The sequence below is a fragment of the Scylla paramamosain genome, chromosome 13 (genome assembly GCF_035594125.1).
Source record: "Scylla paramamosain isolate STU-SP2022 chromosome 13, ASM3559412v1, whole genome shotgun sequence".
Lineage (NCBI taxonomy): Eukaryota > Metazoa > Arthropoda > Malacostraca > Decapoda > Portunidae > Scylla > Scylla paramamosain.
This window is the reverse complement of record NC_087163.1, coordinates 813,359-830,000: the sequence shown is the minus strand read 5'-3', so window position 1 is coordinate 830,000 and position 16,642 is coordinate 813,359. Positions and strand designations below refer to the sequence as shown.

Sequence of the window (16,642 nt, the reverse complement as noted above, 5' to 3'; positions counted from 1 at the left end):
TCGTCAGCGGAGAAGGAAGGTGGTAGTAGTAATAGCAGTAGTAAGTAGTAACTTAGGGTTGCCATACGTCCGGATTTTCCCGGACACATCCGGAAATCAGATAACGAAATCTGCGTCCGGGGGGATTTTTGAAAATCCCTCAAATGTCCGGAATTTCACCTTCCATCATTACTAACTGTTAAAAAATCACATTTATTAAATTTCCTTGGGTTGAAATGATGAGAGAGAGAGAGAGAGAGAGAGAGAGAGAGAGAGAGAGAGAGAGAGGGGGGGGGGGGGTTCACCGAGTGGCAGCTGCTTTGGTTTGGTTTCGGTCAAGACTGAGGTGTATGGGTCCTGTATGAAGTCGGTGCTCGCAGCCTAACCAACGCCGCTTCACTTGACGTCCCGCTCGCGCCCCAGTCTTTCACCAGTTCTGATAGGGGTCAGTTTGGATTACTGTTTGAAGCCTTGTGACCTCGTCATTACAACTATTACTTGTTCTTGTCAAGATGCTCAAACGAAAGTGTAAATTCACTGCAGAGATGCAGAACAAACTCCCGTGTTTCAAAAAAGGCAGGGATGAGTGGGAAGCCGAGTGTTTGGTGTGTAAACCAGGAACATTTGTCTCACTGGCACATAAAGACATTAATGACTTCCACATGTGAGCTTTGAGAAACATAAGAGAGCAGTGCAAGAAAAGGGTTCATCAATGAAGATGACACATTATTTTGTTAAACCAGGAAGTGAAGCTGAAGATGTTAGTGCTGCAGAAGGTGCTTATGCATTTCACACTGTCAAACATCACGGTAGTTTCTTATCCATGGATTGTTTATCTGTTTTGCTGAAAAAAAATTCCTGATTCTGAGGTGGCAAGAAAGTTTTCTAGTGTTCGAACAAAGACAGCAGCTATTATAAAAGCTGTGCTTGCACCTCATTCTGTTGACGTTGCCTTAAAAAGCCTAAAAGAAAATGAAGTAGTATACTGTGGAATTGCTACAGATGGTAGTAATCACGATGCATTAAAGCTGTTTCCTGTAATTATTCAGTACTTTGACTGGAAGAATGGTGGTTTAGTCAAAACTGATTGAGTTTAAGAATACCCCAAATGAGACTGCATACACTATTGCCAAATATATGAAAGAAACCCTAGGTAAACATGGGCTTATAAAAAGTGTGTGGCATTTACAGGTGACAACTGCAATACAATGTTTGGAGGACTCAAGCGTAAGGAAGAAGGGAATAATGTGTTTGCAAATCTGAAGATGTTGGAAAAGTCATTGATTGGAGTAGGTTGCCCAGCACATATTCTGAATAACTGTGTTCATCATGGAGCAGAAAGAATGGATATTGATATTGAAAATATTATCAATAAGATTTATCAGTATTTTCATATCTACACAGTTCGCTCTGAAAAACTAAAGGAGTATTGTGAATTTGCTGAGGTTGAGTACAGGAAACTTCTCTCTCATAGTAAGAGTCGTTGGCTGTCACTATTTCCTGGCATCACAAGGCTGATAGAGATGTTTCCTGCTCTTAAGTCCTTCTTTCTTTCACAAGAGCAACCACCAACAGTAATAAAAAAATTCTTTGAAAATGAAATGAGTGAGATTTACCTCTGGCACATGCACTCTTTAATGGCTGTATTTCACACACACATTCAAACAACTGAAAAGGAAAGTAACTCTGTTGTAGAAGTGCTGACAAATTTGGAGTCTGTGTGTAAAGTACTTGCAGAAAGAAAGAACCAGCATTTCATGTCTTTAAAAGTTAAAGGACTAATTGCTCAGAAGCGCACAGAAGGAAAAGAAGAAGAGTGTAACAGGTTCTGTGTTGAAGTAGTTAACCTGTACAACAGATGCTCAGAGTACTTAGCTAAGTGGATAAAACCACTGGAAGAGTTCTCTTGTTTCAAGTGGATAGTCTTGAGTGAAATGCCTAACTGGACTGATGTGGAACCTTGTGTTGTATACTTGATAGACAAGGGAATAGAGCTTGATGATGTAAAGTGCTTTGACCAAGTTTGTAGCTTGAGGCAGTTTGTAGAAAGGAACAAGAATGATGAAGACTTCAGTAAATTACCAGCACATAAAAAATGGACCAGATACTTTGAAGCATCAAAGAATATTGAATGCCACTCAGAACTGCTCAGAACTGCACAATTCTTTTTTGCTGTAACATCCCACAATGCTAATGTGGAGCGAGTCTTTTCGCTGATGCAAAGTCAGTGGACGAAGGAAAGGAACAAGCTGTGTTGATACTATGAAAGGTATTCTGACTGTACAGTACAACTACCGAGAGACCTCTTGCGTTGACTTCTTCAACTTTTTAAAGTCCAACAAGGAACTACTTAAAAATATAAGATAATAAGATCTACAGAAAAATATGCATCGGCACATCAAGCAACACACGCAGTGGTTGAAGAAGAGTTAGAAGACAGCAACTAAACTAGTTGGAAAAACGGAATTCAAGATTATCAGCCATATGCAAAGGTAAATAAATTGAGTTTCTTTTAATTAATTTACATGTTTTCCAGTATCATATCAGGGCCATAATCAGGTGTTAGTGAAGGTGTCCGGAATTTTGATAGTTCGTATATGGCAACCCTAAGCTAGCAGTCGGCAGCGTGATTTGCTGCGATGGTTTCTGAGGACATTGATATAAGATCGAAAAAAGTTTTATTCGTTACGTGGAAGTATTGCTAGCACCAGAAAAGTGTGAGTCCCTGTGGGTCACTACAGAACAGAGGAGGAGGAAGATGTGCACTGAGGAGCAGACGACGGCAGTGTGGTGAAACCAAGGACCGTGAGGGACACGTCCTCTGTGATGCACCGTCCCAGGTTCTGCCACACACTTGTCATGTAAGATCATCCTGTCTGTACTATAACTATGAGTCTGATTTGTCATTACTTTGTGGTTTAATGACAGTGCACTGCCAAGAAATTATAAAAAAAAAACATCAGGTCCTGTCACCGCACAACACTCGTACTTCACTCCAAGGAAACTAATTCGTACAGCAAAGATTCATCTCAATTTATTCTCTTGTTTTAATTCAAACTGGTTATTGTACCGGGTATGACCTCCTCCCGATGTTCAGTCTGTAATGGACAGAGAAAGGTTTGCTCAAAAATATTGTTAAGAAACTCGAGCCAAGCCCTCAGGGTGAAGGCTCACTGTACAGCCGTATTTACTGCTAAGGTTTGTGGGTTCGGCGTTGGTGGTGGCAGACACAAGACAAGCTTAACTTTCAAAATTCTGACACCAACCCCCCTAGTGATAAGGAAACGACCCCCACGTTTATTTCCTAGGATGATGCACAGTTGTGGTGGGCATAATTGATTACTTAAGATCGATTGTATCTAATGGAGTGCCAGTGTCAGCTTCACTTTGTTAGTCTAAAATCAGAGCTGGAGTGATGAGACTGGATATGGAAATGAAATGATGATTGTGGGATGCCAGTGTAGAGAAGTTTGATAGAATAAGATTGAGGGTTAAAGGTTAGAGAAACTCAAGATTGTTGGGTGCATTTTTAAGGTAGTCAAGACCGTTGGTAAAGTGTAATTGCTCTTGTTCATGTAAATTATCAAAGTTGAAGACTTGTTCTTTAGATTAGTCAGTGTAAAATGGTCTTTGGTAAAGCTGGTGGTGAACATTGAAATCTTTAAGTTTTGAAACTTGAACAAGGGTGAAAAGGGTGAGAATATGCTCTTCTTTGAAGATCAAGTACAAAAAGAACTTTTCATAACTGAAGGAGTTATATGAGAGAGTTATAGTACAGATGAATTTAGTGAGAGTGACAATGAAGTATTAATGAGATGGTGAAAGATTCTGGATTTAAGAGCGTAGGCATGTGAGCAAATTATATTGCCAAGCACATAGACATAGCAGCCAGCTTTGGTTTGAAACTGAGGATAAAGAAAATAATGTCTGGTTTGTGGTGTGAAGGATGAAGACTGGACAGAGCCGAAAGGCAGAGATGAGTGTACACATTACAAGTCCTGTCACTGTCTTTCAGGTGACAGTCTAGGGATGGCTCTCCATGTGCATTGGTGGCTACTAGGATGCCATGTGGTATCCTTCATTGCCTGCATCACCATCCACAGCACCAGCACACTTCCCCCAGATCTGCCAACACCCAGCCCACCAAGCTCTGCCCACTCATGGAATCTGTTTGGCCGGCCTGGTGATGGCTACTACACCAGTGTGGAGGTTGGCACTCCCTCACAGAAGGTGAGGAGCATGCATCCTGTTCATGGTATGAAAAGTTTGTATTGTTTTTTGTAGCCTCAGAGAAATTTTTTAGCTAATTCTTGTGTTAAAAGGTATTACATATACAGCTCCTGACATCTTACTGGTCTTCCATTGGCCTTTCAGATCCCTACGTCTTGAATATTAAGTTTTGTTGTTGCTTTTGAAGTATAAAAATAGTTTGTATAGTTTTACCTCTGATATTGCACTGTCAGAAAAACTTGCCTCAAGCAAAGTCAAGATGTGAACTTTCTCTTGAGTATTAAGCTTAGTAGGAGCCATTTCAATGATTTAGTTAATGATGATAGCATAAAAGGATTAGTTGTTAAAATATGAAGAGTGAAGACAGCTGTAGTCCATCCTGTTTCCTCATTTGCCTGGAGCTCACTGATGCTGTCTGGCTTGTTCCACTGGCTGGATATCACTGGATAGCCAGACACAATGTAAAAACTTTAGATGGTCATAAAACTCGTAAATAAGATTACAGTATTATAAAGTTTGGATTTTTCTTGTGCAGAGAAAGTAGATTATGAAAAGACGCTTTGTAGAACTCTTCTGTTATTTGACATTTTAAGGAGTGGCCTTCATTCCTACATTTTTCTTTCTTTCAGTCTTTAGCTATTTTCTTTTCTTGATTCAGAATAATGAACAAAATGTATGATGAGTTCATTGAAAAATTTGCTTTATTTCTTTATATAAATCTTTCAAGAATCAGACCCTTTGGTAATTGAAAGGTTTAATATTCACACAATATCAACTGAAGCTAAAGTTCCACTAAGTGTTGTAACAGTTTTCTGACTTTCCAGTTCAATGTTTTGGTGGATACTGGCAGCAGCAACTTTGCCATAGCAGCAGTTATGCAAAAGGAACTTGACAGCTATTTTGAAGCTAAGAACTCCTCAAGCTTTGTTGACCTGGAGAAGGAGGTTGAGGTTGGCTATACACAGGTAAATGTTCATTACAGCCTCATGCTGCACATCTTGTGGTGAGGAATGGTCACTGCAAAGTGATGAGGAATAAATTATAAGCTAGGAAGCATTGTTCTTAGTTGTTGAATAAGGATGGTAGGGATAAAAATTCCTTCTGTTCAATCTCTGTTTTACTTAAAAAGAAAGCCATTCCAGGGCAACAGTATTCACTGCAAGGTGAAGGAACAACTATCTGATGTAATAGTGTGATTGTTAATGTGCTCAAGAGAATTGTGATGTTTTCATGTGCATCAACAACTGAAAGCAGAATTTATATCGTACTAATTCATGAAAGGGCTGGAGAGAATCTTGTGGAAATAGAAATATGGATAGAGTGAATGTAGATGAATGCAGTATGGAGACTAGAGTACAGTTGATGCTTTTATATTGTCTTGAGCAAGCAGCTGATGGCATGGAAAATTCTCAAGAGTAGAAAAACAATTGTATGTTATATTTTCCACCTGGAGAAGGCTATTATCAGGATGCTTGTAGAAGTGGCCACTAAAGAGTTACAAGTACATGATGGATCAATACAGGTTATATGGGAATGGAACTGTATCTTGTACTTCCTTTTAGATTGGGTTTCTTTATTAAATATAATGTTCACTCAAGAATTAGTGCATGTAAGCAAGAAGGAAATTTTTGGATAGGGTGAGGTAGACACACTTCTGCAGTGGCCATGCTCTTGAGGAACACTTCCAGAGGGAGCAAGCCATCAGAGATAATTGATAGAAAGGTGTGCTTTTTATTTATTCTTATTTGATATCTGTTACTTTACCATATTTCTTCTATAAAGCTTACCTGAAAATATGTGAATGGTTCATGAAGAAAACATGTGGATGGGTCTGTTTATGCACTGTCCTTCCCACAGGGCAGCTGGAGTGGCAGGCTTGGCAAGGATGTGGTGTTGTTCCCTGCCTTGCAGGCAGGCACCACTCCTTATCTGATGGATCTGGTGCTAATCACCTCTTCACACAATTTCTATGTCAACAACTCACAGTGGCAGGTGATCTTTTCCATCACACATTTTTTTTTATTTTTCTACTAATTATTATTATTATTATTATTATTATTATTATTATTATTATTGTTATTATTATTATTATTATTATTATTATTATTATTATTATTATTATTATTATTATTATTATTATTATTATTATTATTTAAGGAGTAGGGGATGGGGTGTAGGTAGATCCTCTGTTGCATCTCACTTTGGCTGGTGGTCCAGGAGGGAGTGAAACTAGAATACTTTAAGCAAGTCATTCTACTTGCTTGGAACAGAGATGAGTAACACAGCTGCACTTGTTGCAATAAATGCAGGGAGTCAGCAGTTGATTAGAAGGCTGATGAAAAACGAAAAGGAGTTGTCAGATGTCTGATGTCAGTCATGTGGACAACCTGTTGACACACACACACTCCTAGCATGAAATACTTGCCCATCATACTGGAGAGGGGTGGATTACCCTCCTCCCACACACAGTTTGTCCAGAACAGTGCCAGTACAGGCATATGATAGTGCCAGTATAAGGCATATGATTTTTTTTTCATATTACAGATAGTTTTACTAATGTTGCTATGAATCATATTCACTAGTTTATAAGCTGTGGTTGACGTTAGGTATGTTTTAAATTTTAGAGATGATTCTGTTTTTCAAACTGTGTGTGTGTATATGGAGTGGCACTGGCACTGGCACTGCCACCCACTGTGTGAGTGGAGGACTAGTTTGAACCACTTGCTTCATTTCCAGGACAAACACATCAGACACCTTTGCCTGTGTCCAGCTTCCCTATTTTTCTGTACTTATTTATTTGGCGTTTTAACTCTCTCATCTCAAGATTCTTATTACTATATTTGTATTCTCCTTTCAAAATCTTTATCATTTATTTATTTATTTTATTTTATTTATTTAATTAATTCTGTTTATTTATTTTATTTATTTATTTATTTATTTATTTATTTATTTATTCATTATTTTTATTATTTGGGGTGGAGCTGTGCTGGAAATAAGACCATTTGATGTAGGTAAGAAGTCTGAGAGTGAAGATGACAGATGGCAACACAATCTGTTATGTGATGCAGTGTCTACCAAGTGTTTGCTAAGTAGAAAACTACACCCCACAAATAGGTAACACTGATTTGAATCTGTTTTAGTATGTGATTATTTTTTCCTGCTTTGCTTTGTCAGGGTATTGTTGGGCTGGCCTTTCCTGTGCTGGCCAAGCCCCAGGGAGCAGTGCAGCCCTGGATAGATGAAGTTATCCTCAGGGACAATCTGACAAATGCCTTCACTCTGGAGCTGTGTGGACCATCAAGAGAGGCTGGCCCCTCTTCTCATTATGGCAGATTGACACTTGGTTGGTTTAGGCAAAGCTTCTGCATGTTCATAGCTCCATTTCCATAATTATGTTTCAGTTTGCCTGGAATGCCATCCACAAATCTCCCCTAAATCTTACAAATTGACCTGTGGAATGTGCTTCACATACTTCCCACTTTTCAGGATGAGATTGTTGATATCAGTCACTTATGGGAAGTAATGCAAGTTGCGAATGAATGAATCTGCTTTTCATGCAATGAGCAATGACTTGCTGTGTGCTGCAGGTTCTGGAAGTGGCAGCTGCTCCCCTGTGGCAGTGAGCTGCCCCATCAGACGGAAGTGGTTTTATGAGGTGGTTGTGACAGCTCTGAGTCTCCAAGGGAAGGAAGTTAGTATTCCATGCATCAAGTTCAACACTGACAAGACCATTGTGGACTCAGGCACATCAAATCTCCGTCTGCCTCCCGAGGTAGGCCTGAGTCTTCATTGTGTAGTTGCACCATGTCCTTCACTGATATCTGTTTGTGGGGTAGCGTAGGGGTGGTGGAGGGAGGGTAGCTCACACCAACACATATTTACTATAATGCTCTCTCAGCTGTAACCTAGAAATATATCTGGTTCTTCATCCATCACAGCATCTTCTACTGCATGCATCTGCTGTACATGCATACTTGGCTCACATCCATTTTAGAGGAAGTCTGTCAAAACAGAAAGTTGCTAATTGGTAACTTATCTTCATGAATATGTATACAACTAAGGAGATGTTCCAAGCCAAGTTTCATATGAATTGTGCTATAAACAACTGCAAAATTGCATTTTTAGACAAGAAAATTTATCATGAGACAGTGATGATGGAAAGATACCAGATTAACTCTATAAAATTCACAAAATATTGTGAAAAACAGATTTATGCATTTTCCTTATAGTGTAGTGTATTATATTTTTATACATGTTCTAGTTTAAAACATGTTGCTAACACTTGTAGCTATGTTGTCTTGACTTTCTCACAAAAGGTTGCTTACTTATCCCTCTTCAAGATGCAGAAAGTTTCATTAGAATAGGTGAACTGGGATATTTGCTAATGAAAATATTGATGTGTCCTGTAAAAAATTTCAGTAATTGTTTGTACAAATCATCCCTGGTATCTGTCTTATGACCCATGTCAAACTTTGGCAGCCTTGCTTATAAGTATCTTTTTTTTTTTTAATCTAGTAAGATAAGATGATAGATGAATCCTGTCTGTTCTTTCTTCATTTAAAGCATGAATTAATCAATATATCTCCATCTCAGAAGCAAAGGATTAGAAAAAATTGTTTATTAATTTATTTTATTTTTATTATTTATAGTGGGAAAAAAAAGCAGGTGGGAGTTAATCTGTCATCTTATCTATTACATTATTCTCATTCAGAAAATAATTGTGTGATTTTTTCATATGCAGGTTTTCAAAGCAGTTATGAAAGAATTAAAGCTACAGGCATCAGGAGGAATGAACCCACCTCTGCCTGAAGGGTTTTGGTCAGGGAATGAAGAGGCTTGCTGGCCTGAAAGCAGCAAGGTTGAAGTATTCCTGTCACAGTGAGAGTTGTTCATCTTTATTTTCAACATTTCTATGTTCTTCTTTCCCTATCTGTTGTTGCAAGAATACTTCACATGGATGTTCTGTGTAGTTTTTTTTTTTGACCCGGACCTGGGGAAGGGATACTGCTTCAATAGTATCTCATGTATCCTTTTCCAAAACTGTGCTTCTTGCTAACACCCTACCTGGTGAAGCTTTTTTTGAGTCTTTAAAACATCAAGGAATTTCCTCATTAGAAAGATTACCATATATCCATCATATTACTATCTACTGTGAGTTTGCCATCATGGATTCATGTTTACTTCCTCTTGGAGAATTTAGTGCAGCCTTTGCTATTATCTTTTGCCATCATCACCTTCTTGGGGAACTCTGGAGAGAGCAAGGCATCAGAGATAGGTAGGTAGTAGTCAGCTTACTATTATCAAAACATCTCTGTGAAAGTATGGTGCACATCTTTAATTTCTAAACCACCCACATTAAGATCCACTCACTTGGACATTTACCTTTTAAGGGCCTTTCATTGTCTTGGTTCCCTTTGTGTTACTGCCTGTCTTCATAATTGGACTGTCTGCTGCATTGGTTCATGATGTATTGTGCTGTCTTGTGCTGTAATGTTTATGGCTATTATACTTATGAATCTGCTGAAAGCATGCCTACCTTCTCCAATACTGTTTGGTCACCTCTTTTATTTTGTCACCAGATCAAGAGATGACAATAGTTCATTCTTAAGAAGCTGAACCAAGTAAGCTGTGTGAGCTTATGTAAATTAGTAAATTGGTGCTAATTGGATGTTGTCATACATTTACAGTTTAGTGATTTTTATTGCTTGTACTATATTTTCCATTGTTGTCATAATTAGAGCATTCTGTCACATTCTGTAGGTATTAAAGGTGATGATAATCACAACATTAAAACCTTTCATAAGAAATAAAGAATTAGTGATGTTGCCATGAAGTACATGAGTTAGGCAGAATCACTCATGTACTTCATGGCAAGATCAGCAACGCATTCACTAATATATTGACTGTGTCATTTCTTTATTCAGTGCTTGATCATGTGCTCTTACTGGTCATGTGCTCTCTTACTTAATGTATGAGTAGAATACACACTGTGCCAGTTGGTTGATAATAGCTATATTAGCTTGCTTACCATCATGGTAAGCAAGCTAATATAGCTATTATCAATCTGTATGTAGTGTTGAGCAAAATTCTTCCAGTGTTTCCTGTGCCTCACCCTTATTGTCAGAAATTTAACGTATGGTTAATCATATTGTTAAATATTTTTAGTAATTAGTGTTTTCTGGTATTCCTCCAACAGCTGTGGATGAACTTCCCAAATCTCACCATCCACTTAGCCACTGGCAACCATTCTGCCATCACCATCACTGTGGGGCCCAGGTCATACCTGCGTCCGGCCCCAGACAGTGTTTCAACTAGTCTCCTGGACTGCTGGGTGCTGGGCATTGAGGAGTCACAAACTGGAACTGTTCTAGGTATGTTAGTTTCATGTTTCCCTTATGGCCTTTTCCCTCATCATGATTATGATACAAGAGATTTTGGGTATATCTACAATACAAAGTGTTGTGTTTCTGTAATAGTATGAGTTTTGTTCATCTCATCGGGATCTCATGTTCTCTGACCTATGCTCTTTGACCTTGGAGTGCTTCTCCACCACCATTCACATGCTTCACTTCTCTCATTGTTTATTTTTGCTGCACATTGCTTTTAGAAAGGTTAAAGTGCTGTTTCTTTTGTTTCTTAAGTTTATTTACCTTTCATTAATTGCTTCTTGGATTTGTTATTATTAGGCAAAATTTGTATCACTTGCAGAGGCAAGCTTAGCTAGTCATAAATGGACGAAGAAAGTTCAGGGAATTATACTTCTATCTTGTAATTCTTAGCACCTGCAAAATTAATCCAAAGGGATAAACCATGAGAGGGAGCAGCTGGAAATGAACCTGTGACAAGGAAGTTAATATACACATCTTCCCAGTCAGACCACAATATCACCATTGCCAAAATGGAATGTAGTCAGCCTTGACCTTTCCACCATAACATGGCAATAGCTAAGCCTCCCATGTATTTGGAAGATTGACTAAACATGTATGTGAGGGGTGTAATACTACTAAAGTGGTGATGAAAGATGTGAGGCCAATATAAGATGAGGGATGTGAACTACCAAGTAAATGACTGATTGGAATGTTACACATTGCTCTGGTCAAATCAAATGAATGAGACTAGAATATTAGATGTGGACTGAAGAGCAAGTCCAGCAGTAAGTTGACTCAAGAAGGTGTTGATATTTATGACAGAAAGAAGCACATAGGAATATGAAATCTGAATGGTGCAAGAAAGGACATGAAGAAATTTGCATTGGCATCACCTTTGTGGGAAGATAGCTGTTGTAGAGAGGTTAAATCTGTTTATTATCTATTAAAAGAAGATTTTTTTGTGCTTATCAGGTGCAGTAATCCTAGAAGGCCTGTGTGTGACATTTGACCGAGCGCAAGGCGTCATCACATTCTCAGAGTCAACATGTGGACCATTGGTGACCCTTAGTGAAACACACAACACAGAAGGTAGGGACAAGTATAGTATGGCACAGGTTAACAGATGAATTTCTTTTCTTCATGAATTATTAATCTGAACTTTTAACTCAGCCTCTGGACATACCAAGCACCCTTCATAGCTCTCACACACTCCTGTACTAACTGGATGTTTTTATGAATATCACAGAATATTTTCTACTGGCAAACTCTTATTATTAATCACTGTTTTTTCTGTTTACACATATTTTATACTGATATAAAATGTACTGAAGATGTGTTGCATTAGGTCACACTGCTGTAGAGTATGTTAACAGTATTTTTTTTCAAGATAGTTCTCCCACTGATTTATGTTTGCCTGATGCCTTTGTATTATTAAGAACAAAAGAGAAGTTGTGTCTTGTCTCACATTATGCTAGAGTGGGGTGGACAACATATACCCATGCCCAAACTTGGCATACAGGATATTGTTCAGTGGCTCACCAATTACATGTAACTTTTTTTTTCATATTCAAGAAAGGATCATAATCATGTGAGAGTTGGCCGACCATTACAGCAAGATCAACTCCTCTGCTGACCCAAAATACACATTTTTAATGTATTTAAGAACATAAGAAATAAGGGAAGCTACAAGAAGCGACCAGGCTTACACGTGGCATTCCCTGTATGAAACATACCTACCTATTTATAACAAACTATATTTCAAAAGATCTGTCTTCACTTTGTGTTATGAGTTTTAATCTGGAATGAGTGTGTTGCCCTTGAAGCACACCAATGCGCATGGAGTGTTCCACTCATCAAAATAATTACCCACCACCATGATAGGCTCTGCTACTCATGAGAGGCTGGAGTGTGCACCAGGCACCTGGCATCCTCTGTGTGCCTGCTGCCAGCCTTGCATTATGTCAACACCTTGGCAAAATTGTCTCCATTCTCTTCACAACTACTTTATGTTGGCTTAGATTCTGTTTACTTAGCAAATATACATAAAGGCATACATAGAGAAGTACATGTATATTTGAAATTGGTGATGTGTTGAGATGATATGAAATTTATGAGTGTCAACCCAAATGACAGTGTATCATATGTTTACATCATGTTAAGCTTTTGCTATTCTTAAGTGACCCCTTAGGAATATATTTTAAATGATTATAATGGAAACATTATTACCTCAGTCATAAATTTAAGGAAGCCATAACTTGTCATTGTCTTGGCACTTTGCATCAAAGAACGTGACACCATGACAACTAAGGATTGCCTTGTGCATGTGGTGTGCAGGAAATTCTGGATTGCTTCAGAACTGAATAGGGAGAAAGCTTAGAATTTGCTCACCATTTTGCTTGCTAGACATTTCAAGAGATTTTATTGAGTCTTGCAATTGTTTTTCTCTTTGCCTAATTCCAAGTGCCTTGCAACAGCACATGCCTGGTGTATTTACTTTGCAAAGTTATAAACAGCCTGTTTCTCAGAATCTTGACCAGCCTCTTGGTAGTATCCTCAAACACTTCAGGATTTCATTAGGACTACAGTATTTTCAAAGGTCATAAAGATGATTAATTGAATTTTCGTGGATTTTATTCCATTAACGATGAAATTTCCTTCTTAAACTATGGCTAAAATCATGAAAACATATTTAAAAAGCATAATAGCTTCCAGTAAAGCATATTAAAGGTAGTTGAGATAAGATGCCAAGGTGTTTGTGAATACAGAACTCTGTATCTCTGAGTTCCATGCCACCATCATAGTAAGAATTTTGCTTTGTATCTGATGACCCTCAAATTGTGTTGTTTTGTAAAACATTGTGAGATTCTATTTGAATTCTCACTACCTTCCTGTTGGTATGATTGGTTTGCTAGTCAAAAGTTCCATGTGGCTGGTGGGACTGACTAGGTTTCCTGCAGCAGTTGGGACTGACTAGGTTTCCTGTGACATTGGGGACTGACTAGGTGTCCTGTGGCTGGGGGGACTGATTAGATTTCCTGTGGCAGTGGGGACTGACTAGTTTCCCTGTGGCTGAGGGACTGACTAGGTTCCCTGTGGCTGGTGGGATTGACAAGGTTTCCTGTGGCTGTGGGGACTGACTAGGTTTTCTGTGACAGTGGGGACTGACTAGGTGTGACTGGTGGAACTGACTAGGTTTGTTAAGCATGCCATTCCTTCCACAGATATGAGTGTGTGCATGTACACCCCAAAAAGAGTGGGAGCCTTAACACTGGCTTCTTACATCATGGGGGGATTACTGGGCTTCCTGTCACTGCCCCTGGTCCTGGCTGCCCTCAGGTGGGCATGGAATACAGCACACAAGTTGCGCTTAAACCAAGGGATTCCCTTCACAATTTTAGATGAGAACAATACCTGAGAGAAAATTTTTCTAGGTGCTGACTGTGAGATAGAAAATTGTACATTTTATTTATTTATTTTCTACTTGAAGATGCTAATTCCTACGCTGGCTTTCCCTGCAAGTGTAAGTAGAATGCTCTGCTGTTGGACAGGGGGTTGATGGGCAACTTGAGTAGGGTTACAGGCGGTGCATGCATGAGCATGGTTTATTCAGATGGCCATACATCTAAGTGCCAAACTTCATGTCATCTTTAGTGGCCGTAAAATATATTTAGGCATTAAGATACATTAAAATGTGATATTATATTTTTTATATCAAGGAATATATATGGGGAAGATGATATTTAAATATTTAATACTGCTTGAAGAGTCTTGATTTGTTATGATTATAAAATTCACAAACTCATGCTGTTACATTTTTGCATAATTTCAAAATCAGCCAGTTCCAGCAGCATACCACAATGCCTTGAGTGTTCAGGTGCAGCAGCAAAGAAGGTCAGTTGAGGCTTGAACAGTGCATGAGTTCTGCTTGTCTGACCTTGCTTGTCCAAATGAACCTTGGAGACTGTGAGAGTGCTTTCTGTGTTTCTGCTTGGCAGCTGGGACAGGCATATTTATAGAGGTATGGTGAGAACAGGGTAGTTAACAGACTGCCCTTCAAGTGAAGCAGTGGTCCAGTTCTAGTATTTAGTTATGCAGTGTAGCAATGATGACTGAAGTTTGTAAGTAAGAGGCCCAAGGAAATATATTCTTACATACAATATTTTCTTGTTGACATTAGATTGTAACTTCTTAGTTTGAAACTTTTGGTTAGGAATTAACAATATATGTTATGAAACAACTACTTACAGTATCCATTAACATAAAAATAGTTCTTTTAAAAAGTAATATCATGATGAAATTGTATATACTTAGAAGATATTGTGAGCTGCATGTATCATGGTTGTGATGACACTGGTGGCTTTATTGTGGTGAACTTTTGATTTGTCAAGATGATGGTGTTCCAAGATAAGAGGCTGCAGGAGAGCAGCATGAAGTAAATGATGGAGGAAGACAGATTGGACATCTTTTCCAAATTTTCACAAAACATTGGCCTCAACTGTCAGCAGCATAATCATTTAAATTTTCTCTTATCAAGCATTGCCTGAGCATGGGTGTAACTGATTGGTATTCACTGCAGTATGATGAATGTAGCATCATGTCTTATTTTGTGTGTTTTATTCATTATTTACTTATTTGTTTTTCCTTGTCTGGGCCACCTCATGTGAGATTGCTGGCTTACATACAGATAGATAGATTTATTTATTTATTTATTCATGAGCATTAGATTTTTAGATGTGGCTTGGTAATGTAGTGATGGGATAGGAACCTCAGCTCACAGCATTATCTACATCCTGTGCAAGGTTGGTAATAGCACAGACCAAATTGTAAAAGAGACAGTAGTGTTTCATGGAAATGTTGCTTCCTTCAAGTCACTTTGAATTTAATCTATGGGAGTGTTTATCTATGGGAGTGTTTATCAAGTGGTGCAGCCAGCATACATCAGTACTGTGTTAACTTGGCACAGTACTGACATGAGCAGGGACAGGCAAGGACAGTGCATAGTTGACTGAAATTTAGTCTCATGACAGAAGAAGAGAGTTGTCTGAGAAGTGCCTGTTTTGTGAACAAAATGGATGAAAGCTAAAAAAATAGTATGTGTAATCTTGAAATTTCATATACAATAAAGGAACATCAATGAATTTTGAGATGAAAAAGGTGATCACATGTAACAATAAATGGTAAATGTAAATTTATAGACTTACATTATGCATGTACTTACACTAGTACACTTGGTGAAGCCATAATATTAGTAATGTCTTAAGTACTACACTATGTATATTTTGTATCTTTGACTTTTGACAGTGCAAAACCATGAGGTGCCATAACTTCAGTGTGTTTAAATTCATATTCATTTTTAATAAACCAACACCATTCACTATATTGGGGACTTCACTTTCCAACCTGTGGTGAAGGATGGTGGCCCCTCCTGTTGCTTCCTAACCTGTGGTTAAGGATGGTGGCCCATCCTGTTGCTGCCCAGCCTGTGGTGAAGGATGGTGGCCCCTCCTGTTGCTGCCCAGCCTGTGGTGAAGGATGGTGGCCCCACCTGTTGCTGCCCAACATGTAGTGAAGGATGGTGGTCCCTCCTGTTGCTGCCTGGAATGTGGTGAAGAATGGTGATCCCTCCTGCTCAAGGGTCATCATGCTTCACAGGTAAGGAAGCAACTGGAGGGCAATGTTGAGCATCCTAGCATTGTTAAGTGGATGAGGAAGTGGTGGATAGAAGTGAGGTGAGAGATCCACAGCACAGATGAGTTTGGTGAGAGTGACACTGAAATCTTAGCCAGATGTAAAATTTTGAAGCTTCAAGAGCATGGGTACGAGACCAAGTTACATATATGTTGTGCACAGATGCAGCTACCAACTTTGAAATGAAATTGATGACGGAGAAAGTCAGAGGAAAGATAAAAGTGAATGCTGGCAGTTGCCTCAGACACCTGCAATTAGAGAATGTAGTTTTCATTCAGTTGTGATATTAGTAGCATGATGGTCTAAGGGATGGTCTTGTAAAGATTTGGTAAAAGAGTGGGATGAAGCCTAGTATAAGCTTGGGATGGTGTGGTATA

General features: G+C 38.7%; 1 protein-coding gene across 6 annotated transcripts; it reads left to right on the top strand.

Moving 5' to 3' along the window:
- The first annotated feature begins 478 nt into the window (after window positions 1–478).
- On the top strand, window positions 479–15,954 carry LOC135106249 (beta-secretase 1-like). 6 transcript variants are annotated; one of them, XM_064015055.1, is made up of 10 exons: window positions 479–2,471; window positions 3,995–4,209; window positions 5,034–5,174; window positions 6,067–6,201; window positions 7,384–7,552; window positions 7,797–7,981; window positions 8,951–9,067; window positions 10,406–10,580; window positions 11,550–11,666; window positions 13,799–15,954. In XM_064015055.1, the coding sequence occupies exons 2-10, from the start codon at window positions 4,009–4,011 to the stop codon at window positions 13,990–13,992; spliced, it is 1,434 nt and encodes a 477-aa protein (XP_063871125.1). In that variant the 5' UTR covers window positions 479–2,471; window positions 3,995–4,008; the 3' UTR covers window positions 13,993–15,954. The 6 variants fall into 6 exon arrangements, with proteins under 6 accessions (XP_063871125.1, XP_063871124.1, XP_063871126.1 ...); XM_064015054.1 differs by lacking the exon at window positions 479–2,471 and adding an exon at window positions 2,569–2,840; XM_064015056.1 differs by lacking the exon at window positions 479–2,471 and adding an exon at window positions 2,569–2,840 and having other exon boundaries at window positions 3,995–4,234.
- The last annotated feature ends 688 nt before the right edge of the window (window positions 15,955–16,642 follow it).